A 13383-nucleotide genomic window follows, 5' to 3' on the forward strand; every position below is an offset into this window, starting at 1 on the left:
ATTTTTTTAGGAAACCCTTGTGCTTATTGTTATAAAAATTTCATGTTATTATGTTAGAAGCCTTTAGTGCTTTATTATATTATGATTGTCCAATGGTATATATTTTATTTTTGAATTTGAGTTATTGGTTTATAAATTTTGTGTATTTTTTAATAAAAACTTACATGAATTATTTTTATATTACACTTATTTAAGTGTACTTGAAAAGTGTTAATTTAAAACATTTTTTCCAGTGATTTTAGTCATACCTGTAACCAAAATTTAATTATAAATTTAGGTTTCTCAAGATAAAATTGTTAATCCTCTCGGCCCCGTTATACATGAAGTTACTGATTTCGATCATGATGAAGTCCAGAGCTCTGGTCCATCACCTTCTATCAAGTCTCCAGAAAGCAAAAGTGAATTAGAAAATGCTACAGAGAGTGAATGTCCTTTAGATTCAAGTCTTAATAGCCCCATGAACACATCTGCCATGGAGCCATTGAGTATACTTGAGCCTCTTCAGCCTCAGTAATAATTTATTTATTTTTCTAAGCCTATATATATGTGTGTGTGTATATATATATATATGTATATATATATATATGTAATATTAAAAGCACAAAGGAGAAACGGAACACTGTCGATGCGTGCTTATATCCATATTGAAGAAGAATTTTGATTGCGTAGTATTTAAAGATCTTGGCAGTCGAGGCAGTTTTAATTCCATTTTTATTTCCAATTGATATTTGTGGCCACAATCACTTGGCACTCTAGTCGTGCCTTTCCACAGAAGATTTACATTTTTATATATTGTTAAGATAGAAAGCAAGCCAGCGAAATTACATCTTAGCAGAGTAGAGGGCAAAAGCTGAAGAGCGTAGTTATGCAAGATGGAGGCACGCGAAGAGAAAAGTTTTGGTTTACAAGGACAGTTTCAGTTCCCAATGATTACGTCATCAGAGCTGCGCCGATCATAGAGTGATCTAGAAATGACGCAATGCAAAGAAGTTATTACAATTTTAGAATAGAGAGGAAGAATTAATGTTTATAGTTATATTATAATTCTGATTCATACATTTTTATCTTACATATATATATATATAAGTAAATGCATTTTATTTCTTTTTAAATTTATTGAAATTATTCTTAATGCAAAATGATGTGTAAAAATTTAGAGAACTTTTTAAAAGTGTCGGAAATTTATGTTTTATCGCTATAATTAGATATTACCTTTGAATTCATTTTTTTCTTTTAGGTGATGTGCCCCCCCCCCCCATTGTTATTCCTGTTGAGTGGGAACTTTTGGGGGGATAGTGTGTTATGTCTTAAATCAAGTTTTATCAATATTTTAACAATTTTATATTTTTGTCCTATATCATTTTTCATAAGGTAGAAGGTATGTTATTTGTCATGACCAAGTGGTATCTATCTGTCCTTGTGAAATGATAATCAAAATCAGATAGTCAGAATAATGTGCTTGCAAGAGATATTGTGAAAATATGAAAAACAAGCACACCAATGGTGAATGTGTTTGGTATTTATCAGGTCTTTCCATTTAGAATAAATTTTTAATCCAGTGAGGAGCTTAAAATACAACTGAATATATTTCAAAATTCTAAATTTAGCAAAAGCCATTTATCTTATCCTCCATGAAGATGAGGAAATAGAATAAATATAGAATATCAAGGGAGCAGCATTCCCTAGTTCATTATTTTAAAGTATACTTGTAACCATTTGTTCACAGGAAGGTACTATGGATGCTGATAATGCACTGTAAATTTCTTCCTTGGTTGTTTTTAAAATGTATTGTTCTTTGTTAGAAGAATCTTCAGGTTTAATTTATATAGCATAACAAAGATCTTTTTTCTTTTGTAGCATAAAATTCTAAATAGCCACATGTAATATGAAAATTAAAGGAAGAATTGAAGAACAGTAACATATTTTTCTATGCATACATTTTAATCATGTAAATTCTTCCTTACTTCCCTCAGAATTCATATATACAGTGCAGCTCCTGCCATTTGTTTCAGATATTAAAATTATTAAAAAATGAGGGAGTACATGAGTAAAATGTGGTATTTAAATTGTAACACATCGTTCAATAAGTCTCGGGACTAACCAACAGATGGCGTAGTAATATCAACCTGACTTTGTTTTTTGAAACAACTAACCTTCAAATGATCCGTGTCTTAATTTTCATGGCCTTCAGACCGGAAACAGCACAGTACTGTGGTGAAAGTGACACTACTTGTTCATTTGGGGACAAAATGGAGAAAAATGAATTTCGAGTGTTGATCAAACATTGCTATTTAATGGGCAAAAATACCGTCCAGGCTCAGCAATGGCTTGAAAAATGTTATCCAGTCTCTGCTCCATCGAAAACAACCATTTGTCGTCAGTATGCTCACTTCAAACGTGGTTGCACGGATACAAATGATGCGGCATGCTCGGGTAGGCCAAATGAAGCAGTCACTCCGGAAAACGTGAATCAAGTGTTGAAAATCGTGATGAATGACCGCAAAGTGAAAGTTTGTGAGATTGCCGAGATCGTAAACATATCAACTGGAAGTCTGTGTGCGATTTTACTTGAAAAGTTGGGCATGAAAAAAGTGTTTTCCAAATGGGTGCCACATGTGCTCACAATGGAACAAAAGCAACAATGAGTCGACGATTCACAGAGCTGTTTGTCACTGTTAACTCGCAATAAACAGGATTTCTTGCATCGGTATGTGACAATGGATGAAATGTGGATCCATTATTTCACTCCAGAATCAAAGCGGCAGTCAGCTGAGTGGCGTGCAGCCGGTGAAAGTCATTCAAAGCATCCCAAAACGCAACAGTCAGCTGGCAAAGTTATGGCATCAGTGTTTTGGAATGTGCGAGGTATATTTTACATTGAATACCTTGAAAAGGGAAAATGTATCAATAGTACCTATTACAGTGAGTTACTGGTGCATCTGAAGAACGAAATCGGAAAAAAAAAAAAAAGACCGCACATGAAGAGAAAAAAAATCGTCTTCCATCAAGACGATGCCCCGTGCCACAAGTCAATGCAAATACTGGTTACATTGAACAAGTTGGGCTTCACTCTGCTTTCCCACCCACCATACTCCCCAGACCTAGCCCCTAGCGACTACTGATCTGAAAAAGATGCTCCAGGGTAAAAGATTTGGTTCGAATGAGGAAGTCATCACTGCCACTGAAGCTTATTTTGCAGACAAGGACAAATCGTTTTACAAGCATGGTATAGAGAAAAGCATTGGAATGATTGCATAGCTCTTGATGTTGATTATGTTGATGAATAAACGTGAATTTTTTGAAATGGATGGGTTTTTTTCTTAGTTAGTCTCAGGATTATTGAACGATGTGTTAATAATGGCACTCTTTCTTTGTATGGATTTTGCCATTGTTAACAGTATTAAATTTTTGAAGTAAGCAGTGCAAAAATCAACTTCACCATTCCCCAGAGGCAAATCAAAAATTTAGTTTGCTAGATGGCTTTGCTAGCCACTACACCTCAAGGGCTTTCATTAGAGGGAACTTTGTAGTTACTTACATCTTGCAGTAAAAGTTCCCCCCCCCCAAGATGTGACTCTTAACCGATGTGCTTGTTTTTTACATTATTTTCATAAATAATTAAATGCTGTTAAGTTTTTTTGTCAATGTTTTTTTAATGTAAAAAATAATTGGCAAGTTTTTAACTTATGTGAAATGTTACAGGACACCAGCCCTCAGTGATGATTCTGAATCAGTTTTGGGTATTCCTTTGGAGTATATTACAGCAACAGAGCACAGTGATGGAAATTATGTTACAATATCAATTCCAGAAAGCAAAATTGCTGACAATGTCATATCAATTCCAGAAGACAGTGTATCTGATGATTCTGAGGCAATAAAAGCTTCAGAACCTGGGACTTCTTTTACTTTAAAGCCTCAAAATGTACTTGTTTATTCAACACTACCAGAAACTGAATATGAAGATCTATTTCAGTCTGAATCCTTACAAACTCCCCAAATACCTACTATTCACATAGAAGATACTCCCGAAAGTGCGCTTCCAAAGAAATCTACAGAAAAAATAGTAAAACAAACTGAAAAAAACCTATGTTCTCAGCAAAATACAGCAAACAATGAACATAATTATCAGTTAGCTGTTTCTGAACATAATTATCAGTTAGATACTTCAAATGCAGTGAAATCTTCAGCATTAACAAAGTATGTATACTGAATATTACCAAAAAATTCTTCCAAATTTATTCAGTTGGATGTTTTTTAATGTTTTATCCTTATTTTGCTATAACTATGCTATAGTTTATGGAAGGTTAAACAAAAACCTTTAGCTGTTTTCACTTCTGTAGGAAGCTCTTAGCATAAATGCAAATTTATTAACGCTAACACTGATTCTTGCTGCTTATTACAGATTTCTTTCCCATTTATTTTATTTATTCTTATTATTACTGGTTTTCTTTCCTAACAAATTTAAAGCTGCGTAATGTTTTAATATATATATATTTTAATTAAACCCCTTTAATTGGATGGATTTTATAAGCTAAAAATTTCTTTAAGTGTGTGTAAAAATTATTTGAGTCTTCAACGAAACCATTTCAATCCTTTTCTATATTTGGAAGTTACTCCTGGGAAATGTAACTAGACCATGTTGATATAAGTTAGCTTATATATACATATAAGAATCTGGTGTATCCGGTAATCAAATGAGCTTTATGTAATATAAATATTTTCAAGAAATGTTCAATCTTAAAGTAAATTTGAGTGGCAGATCTTTTAATTGCTAGTAATCAGGAATATATATATATATATATATAAGAAACAGGGTTCGTACGGTCCTTAAAAGTCCTTAATTTTGGCCAAAATGAATAAACGGTCCTTAATTTTGCTCATTTGACATTTCTTATCATTTCTAATGATTGTCGTTCTATGTGTGAATTGCGATTTCTCATGAATATGGAATTAAAATTGCATGGTTCTTAACCAATCTGTTGGCGGATTTGCTTTGCAAACGATTTAAAAAAAAAAAAAAAGCTACCCAAATGAAAGTATCGGTGTCTGATTGGCTATTCACCCAATCTTTCGAAACAGGTGTTATCCATAAATTTAGGCAGATTGTGACGAAAGCGTGAAGTCGGAAGTTCTTTAAGAGGCGAAAGTGATGATGAAGGTGCTCGAGAAAAAAAAAAGGGGGGATTCTGAAAATATTTTGCCAAAAGTAGAGCAATCCCAACTTGGAAGGCCACAACCCTTTCGACGCCAATAGGAACGAGATGCCAGGAAAGTGCATTTTCAATAAACGGTGGCTTCATCAAGCTGACTATGAAGACTGGATATTGATGGATGACAATCCTTATAAAGCTAAATGTGGTCTTTGTCTGAAACAAATTGAAATTTCTATAATGGGAGAGTCAGCGCTGAAAATTCACATGAAAATTAAGTTTTGTTTTTACACAGTTTTGCTTAGCTTAATTTCTATGTTTGTTTCAATTAACCTCTTCGCGCCGACTGTCATGTCTACGTGCCAGCAACGTACACACTCACCTACCGGCCGACACGCAGGCGTGACAGAGCATTTTCCCGTTTACTACCTACTGTCACGTATTTGTGCCAGCGTCCTGGAACATTTTTCAAACTATAATTTCTGCCACAAGATGGCACTGTATGTCCATATGGTTTCAGATACATGTACATTAGACCTTCTACTCGAAATGAGAGAAGCATGACTCACATACACGTGTTTTTGATTATATAAACAAACGGGGAACTAAATGTTTCCGAATGGCGTGATTTATGACGTCTCTTTAAATCGCACTTTATTCGCACGTGGTAGTTGTTTATTGTAAGTAGAAGTTTTATATGCGCTAAAGCGTTGAGTATTTCGGTTTACAGTTCAGTTTTTAGAAAATAATTATATCTTGTTAGACGTGAATTCTTTCTGTTTTTACCCTTTGCAATGTCGAAGCGTCAAAAATGTTTAACAGAGCATGAAATAGCAGAAATGATGCAAAATATTTCAGATATTGATTCTGATATTGATTCTGAAAGATTAACTAAAAGACATTTTCCAAAACTTTGTTCAGAAGAGACTGATAAGAAAATGAGACGATGATGCTTCGTTTGTTCACATTCCCGGAAAAATCCTCCAAAACGGCAAATGAGTTATTACGAGTTCAAGGAATGTAACGTAGATCCCTGTTTTCAAATTTTTCATACGAAAAGAGAATTTTAAGTAATATATTTAGTTTCCAGATGTATAATGTTAAAAGTCATAAAATGGTGAGTAATTAAAATAAAATGTGTAAAATATGCATTTAAACAAGAAATAAGGTAATTAAAGTATATATATATATATATAAATATCTATAAAGCATAAGCCGTTTAAATACTCTATAGAGCATTATTAAACAATGCGTTGATACTTCGGAAATTTCATGGATTTAGGCTTAGTAGCAAAAAAGCCCCCTGCCCTGGAGAGACGCTCGCGGAAGACACTGCCGGCCTCTGCGATAAGCTCGGGTTTTCGCTACCCAGCTCGAAGGGGTTAAGCCATAAATTAATTTTTTATCACCTTCTACGGAGTTTATTCTCTTTTGCACATACTATATGTATGGGATATCGGGATTATGAGTTTATTTCTGCAGAGGGTCTGTTATCGATTTCGCGGGAAATTTGTTGGCTCCATTTTGATTTTAGGTAATTCGGTAACGCTAGCCGAGAAAAAGTGAAGTTCGGAAATACGTTTTGAAGCTTCAATAGACAATTAAGTATTTGGTTTAATCCTATGCTGTTGATAGTAAAGCATTATTTTTGCTAATGGCGATACAATTATTAGTTGAAAACAACTAACTAATTAAAAATTTTTTAATATTTTTAAACAACTAATTGAAACTAATTTTCCTGAATTAACTAGACGCAAAATTAACTTTCATGAATTACTAAAGTTATTGGGTAGAAGTTTAACTGAAAATATACATTCCGTATTATATATATTATATATTTATGCAGTATAAAGTCCGAGGTCGGGACTTCAGTGATCCCAGATTTGAGATTTTTCTGGATATTAGATCATTTTAAATCTACTAAGATGGCACGTAGAAATTATAAAATTGAAAATATGAAATCATGATTTATGAAATAATGAACCATTTATGATTTAAAGGGTATCAAAATTTACAAAAGAAAAGAGCTTAATATTTATATGTTTACTTTATTAAACATTTCTTTCAATGTGAGTTGTTCCATTTGTTTTCTCTGCTAATACTTTAGACTAATACTATAGACATATAATTTCTTGTTGAGTTATTAAGTTCCATTGTTCAAGTCCTGTAATTGCTGTGTTGAGAATTCCGAATAACTTGTCGATCAAAATTTTTTCTCGTTCAGTAACCTGTCTGTTACTTTCTTCACTATCAGTAGCTGTATTTTCTGGATTTAGAACCATACTACAGATTTCGCCCTCCGTTAATTGATTTAGGATTGGGGCATTGTCATCGCAATGAAAAACTTCTGTTTAACTTCCCTAAATTCTGCCGCCTGGTGCGGCCATGCGAGCTCTGGCGCTGGTTCTGGCTTTATGTGAATAACAAATCAGTTATTCTTAATTGAAATAGCACTAAATATAATCGTTTGTCCTATGAGTATCATTAACAAAATCTATTTTTAGCATAAGGAAAGAAATTTCTGTTAAATCTCCCCTTGTCAACATTTTAGCGCATTAAACTTCTGTAATCGGATAATACTCTGTTTGGCGTCGCTGTATGAGTCATCACTCAAGTTGTCATCCGTTGATAAACATGCGGTGATGAAAGCAAAATACAATAAATAATGATTCGCGATTTCGGCATCAAGGATATAAAATATTAGTTGCTGTAAAATGAACAAATGTTTTGGTATGAGATTATGCCAAGCAGATACGCAGCTATGGAGTCAAGTTACTAATCGCACAAATTTATGCTAAAATAATTATTTCTTCAATAATGAGATATTTTATTTAGCGCCAAAGAGATTAAGAATTGAGATTTCCGACATGTTTTTTTATGATGAAGAAAAAAATCTAATGCGCATGCGTAAAACATACCCCTTCCCTCCAAAAAAGCCTTAAAAAATTGGTTGGTGGTGGCTTTGAGGTCCGGATTTTAGATCATTCCAGATATTGCATGTCCAGATCTCTGAATTTGTACTGTGTATATATATATATATATGTATATTTTCAGTATACATTTTTTATTATATATATAGATTTCTTATTTTATATATATATTATATACATATATATGTGCTACTTAATTTTACTAATGCCTTGCATGTAGTGCCCTTTTTAGCTGCAAAACATCTTTCCCTTCTCAACTGCGGAGTTTCTTCTATCAGTATCATGAATTTTGTCAAGTTAGAAGAACTATCTACTTCAGGAAAAGATGGAACTGCTAATTCAACATCAATAAGTGTAGAAAATAATAAAATTAATTCTTTTCTTTTCAAATCTGAAGTTACAGATGCAGAAATATTGTGGGCTTTTAAGTGCATCAAAAGCCACTATTCTTTTAAATTGTGCGATGATATTGGGCCGTTATTCACTAAAATGTTTCATGTGGTGAAAAGAAATGTGTTTATCTGTTGTTTTGGTCTTGGCCCTTATTTTAAAACTTTGTTACTAAAGCATTGTAAAAATGCTGAGTTTTTTACATTACTATTTGATGAGACTGTTAATCTGGCAAATCAAAAGAAGCAACTAGATATTTATGTGAGGTACTGGCATCACGAAAATAAGGTCAGAACTCAGTACCTTACTTCTGCATTTATAGGGCATGCAACAAGTGAAATTATTTTATCCAAATTTTATGAATGTGTTGAAAAACTAGACTTGTCAAAACTCTTACAAATATCGATGGATGGTCCTGCAGTAAACTGGAAATTTTATGATTCATTGCAACAGGACTTGGCAAAGGAATATAACATTCAATGTTTGACATTAGGAACATGTTGTTTACACATTCGTAACAATGCTTTCAAGCATAATATGTCATCCACTGGCTGGGACATTCCATCATTCTTATCCTCCTTATATTGGATTTTTAAAGATTCTCCTGCAAGACGTAAAGATTTTTTAAGTATATTTGGCTTAAAAAAGCTACCTGTGAAGTTCAGCTTTTACCGATGGTTGCAAAATGTCCCAGCAGTTGAAAGAGCCATTGAAATATAGGATGACTTGCTGCTGTACATTAAAGAAGTTGAAATGGGGAAGTTTAAAAAAAAATCATCGAAATCCTTCTCAAATATGTTGGAGGCAACTAAAGATAAAACATTTCTTATAAAATTACATTTTTTTCTCTCTCTGTCGAAAATATTATTGCCTTTCCTTGAATATCATCAAAGTGATAAACCACTTATTCCCTTTTTTGCTGAAGATATCTTAAAACTTGTAAATGATTGCCTTCAGCACTTTAAAATTTTGAAACTAGAATATTCAAAAATAACTAAAGCAGAAAATCTTTATAAATTTAATTTTAATGATCCAAATTGTTATAATGATAAAAGTAAAGTTTATTTGGGATTCATTGCTGAGCAGTTAATGAATGATAAATGCATCCAGGACATTTCACAAGCTGAAAGTTTTGCATTGAGACAAGAAGGTCAACAATGTGTCTTAACAATGGTACAACACTTAATGTCTAAATGTCCAATAAATTATTCTCATATTCGAAATGCATCTTGTATAGACCCGCGATTGATGGTTAATAAGTCCAGAAAAAGCCCAGAACAAAATGAAAATATGGTTGATCTTTACAATATGGTAACTGGTAGTTTGGCGACATTTTGGAGGCGATACCTGGCACTTTGGTAATAATGTGAGCAGTACTCAGTTCCGATTACGCATTATTTTGTGTGAGGGAAATGAGAGATCATGGGATATGTCATGTGATATTAATGGACAAATTACGGTTCTTTAATCGGAAAAGGGGGGAAATCGGGAAAAAATCTGGAAATTTTGTATTTGGCTTTATTCTGTGTTGTGTGAAACAGTGTTCGTGAATTTTTGGATCCCATGGCCGTAACTAAAGTGAATTCGAAATGGGTATTTATGTATGTATTAATTTAATGTATGTGCTCATTTATATTTTAAGTAGTGTTTTTGAATTTAATTATATTTTAATTAAATGATAGTTATTTTGTGAATTTTATGTTTGTAGGAATTTGGTATACATTTTAGTTGAAATAAACGTGCATGGAAATAATTTAAATATTTGATACTAAGTATTTGTAATGCTTGCGGTATGAATTCGTTGGTGACGTGTATAATGTAATAGATGATTTAGAGGTAAAAGTTTTTGGATATTTTATTTATTTTATATGTGGAAATGTTCATTACTTTTTCGCGATCAGGTAATTTATATATGTTCTTTTTACCGGGTTTAAAGATTGAGAAAATTGTCATGTATTTTCGTGAAATTTTTCTAATTTATGAAAAAAAGCAGTGTACATGGACATAGTGAAGAGTGTGCGCAGTGCCATTTTTGTGCAATTCTGGCATGTTTTTTTAAGTAAAAATAAGTCGGCGTGTACATGGTTTAGTGGTATTTTAATTAAATGATAGTTATTTTGTGAATTTTATGTTTGTAGGAATTTGGTATACATTTAAGTTGAAGTAAACGTGGATGGAAATAATTTAAATAAATCATACTAAGTATTTGTAATGCTTGCGGTATGAATTCGTTGGTGACGTGTATAATGTAATAGATGATTTAGAGGTAAAAGTTTTTGGATATTTTATTTATTTTATATGTGGAAATGTTCATATTTGGAAAAGGTAAATACTTTTTCGCGATCAGGTAATTTCATATATGTTCTTTTTACCGGGTTTAAAGATTGAGAAAATTGTCATGTATTTTCGTGAAATTTTTCTAATTTATGAGAAAAAAGCAGTGTACATGGATATAGTGAAGAGTGTGCGCAATGCCATTTTTGTGCAATTCTGGGATTTTTTTTTAAGTAAAAATAAGTCGACGTGTACGTGGTTTAGTGATATTTTAATTAAATTATAGTTATTTTGTGAATTTTATGTTTGTAGGAATTTGGTACACGTTTAAGTTGAAGTAAACGTGCATGGAAATAATTTAAATATTTGTTATTTGTAATGTATTTAAGTATTTGTAATGCTTGCGGTATGAATTCGTTGGTGACGTGTATAATGTAATAGATGATTTAGAGGTAAAAGTTTTTGGATATTTTATTTATTTTATATGTGGAAATGTTCATATTTGGAAATAGTAAATACTTTTTCGCGATCAGGTAATTTCATATATGTTCTTTTTACCGGGTTTAAAGATTGAGAAAATTGTCATGTATTTTCGTGAAATTTTTCTAATTTATGAAAAAAAGCAGTGTACATGGACATAGTGAAGAGTGTGCGCAGTGCCATTTTTGTGCAATTCTGGCATGTTTTTTTAAGTAAAAATAAGTCGGCGTGTACATGGTTTAGTGGTATTTTAATTAAATGATAGTTATTTTGTGAATTTTATGTTTGTAGGAATTTGGTATACATTTAAGTTGAAGTAAACGTGGATGGAAATAATTTAAATAAATCATACTAAGTATTTGTAATGCTTGCGGTATGAATTCGTTGGTGACGTGTATAATGTAATAGATGATTTAGAGGTAAAAGTTTTTGGATATTTTATTTATTTTATATGTGGAAATGTTCATATTTGGAAAAGGTAAATACTTTTTCGCGATCAGGTAATTTCATATATGTTCTTTTTACCGGGTTTAAAGATTGAGAAAATTGTCATGTATTTTCGTGAAATTTTTCTAATTTATGAGAAAAAAGCAGTGTACATGGATATAGTGAAGAGTGTGCGCAATGCCATTTTTGTGCAATTCTGGGATTTTTTTTTAAGTAAAAATAAGTCGACGTGTACGTGGTTTAGTGATATTTTAATTAAATTATAGTTATTTTGTGAATTTTATGTTTGTAGGAATTTGGTACACGTTTAAGTTGAAGTAAACGTGCATGGAAATAATTTAAATATTTGTTATTTGTAATGTATTTAAGTATTTGTAATGCTTGCGGTATGAATTCGTTGGTGACGTGTATAATGTAATAGATGATTTAGAGGTAAAAGTTTTTGGATATTTTATTTATTTTATATGTGGAAATGTTCATATTTGGAAATAGTAAATACTTTTTCGCGATCAGGTAATTTCATATATGTTCTTTTTACCGGGTTTAAAGATTGAGAAAATTGTCATGTATTTTCGTGAAATTTTTCTAATTTATGAAAAAAAGCAGTGTACATGGACATAGTGAAGAGTGTGCGCAGTGCCATTTTTGTGCAATTCTGGCATGTTTTTTTAAGTAAAAATAAGTCGGCGTGTACATGGTTTAGTGGTATTTTAATTAAATGATAGTTATTTTGTGAATTTTATGTTTGTAGGAATTTGGTATACATTTAAGTTGAAGTAAACGTGGATGGAAATAATTTAAATAAATCATACTAAGTATTTGTAATGCTTGCGGTATGAATTCGTTGGTGACGTGTATAATGTAATAGATGATTTAGAGGTAAAAGTTTTTGGATATTTTATTTATTTTATATGTGGAAATGTTCATATTTGGAAAAGGTAAATACTTTTTCGCGATCAGGTAATTTCATATATGTTCTTTTTACCGGGTTTAAAGATTGAGAAAATTGTCATGTATTTTCGTGAAATTTTTCTAATTTATGAGAAAAAAGCAGTGTACATGGATATAGTGAAGAGTGTGCGCAATGCCATTTTTGTGCAATTCTGGGATTTTTTTTTAAGTAAAAATAAGTCGACGTGTACGTGGTTTAGTGATATTTTAATTAAATTATAGTTATTTTGTGAATTTTATGTTTGTAGGAATTTGGTACACGTTTAAGTTGAAGTAAACGTGCATGGAAATAATTTAAATATTTGTTATTTGTAATGTATTTAAGTATTTGTAATGCTTGCGGTATGAATTCGTTGGTGACGTGTATAATGTAATAGATGATTTAGAGGTAAAAGTTTTTGGATATTTTATTTATTTTATATGTGGAAATGTTCATATTTGGAAATAGTAAATACTTTTTCGCGATCAGGTAATTTCATATATGTTCTTTTTACCGGGTTTAAAGATTGAGAAAATTGTCATGTATTTTCGTGAAATTTTTCTAATTTATGAAAAAAAGCAGTGTACATGGACATAGTGAAGAGTGTGCGCAGTGCCATTTTTGTGCAATTCTGGCATGTTTTTTTAAGTAAAAATAAGTCGGCGTGTACATGGTTTAGTGGTATTTTAATTAAATGATAGTTATTTTGTGAATTTTATGTTTGTAGGAATTTGGTATACATTTAAGTTGAAGTAAACGTGGATGGAAATAATTTAAATAA

At 31.7% G+C, this 13383-nt stretch overlaps 1 protein-coding gene across 4 annotated transcripts in view; it reads left to right on the forward strand.

Moving 5' to 3' along the window:
* The window catches only part of LOC118184626 (uncharacterized), a 142716-nt gene that overhangs the window by 80781 nt on the left and 48552 nt on the right, over positions 1 to 13383 (forward strand). For all 4 annotated transcript variants that reach the window (XM_085806892.1, XM_085806895.1, XM_085806893.1 and 1 more), the window contains exons 6-7: positions 278 to 510; positions 3703 to 4197. In XM_085806892.1, coding sequence (XP_085663018.1) covers positions 278 to 510; positions 3703 to 4197 — 728 coding nt within the window. The remainder of the gene's footprint in view (positions 1 to 277; positions 511 to 3702; positions 4198 to 13383) is intronic.

Source organism: Stegodyphus dumicola, chromosome 12 (assembly GCF_044657685.1).
Source record: "Stegodyphus dumicola isolate Sdum_Otavi_A_Nest chromosome 12, ASM4465768v1".
NCBI classification, from domain to species: Eukaryota; Metazoa; Arthropoda; class Arachnida; order Araneae; family Eresidae; genus Stegodyphus; species Stegodyphus dumicola.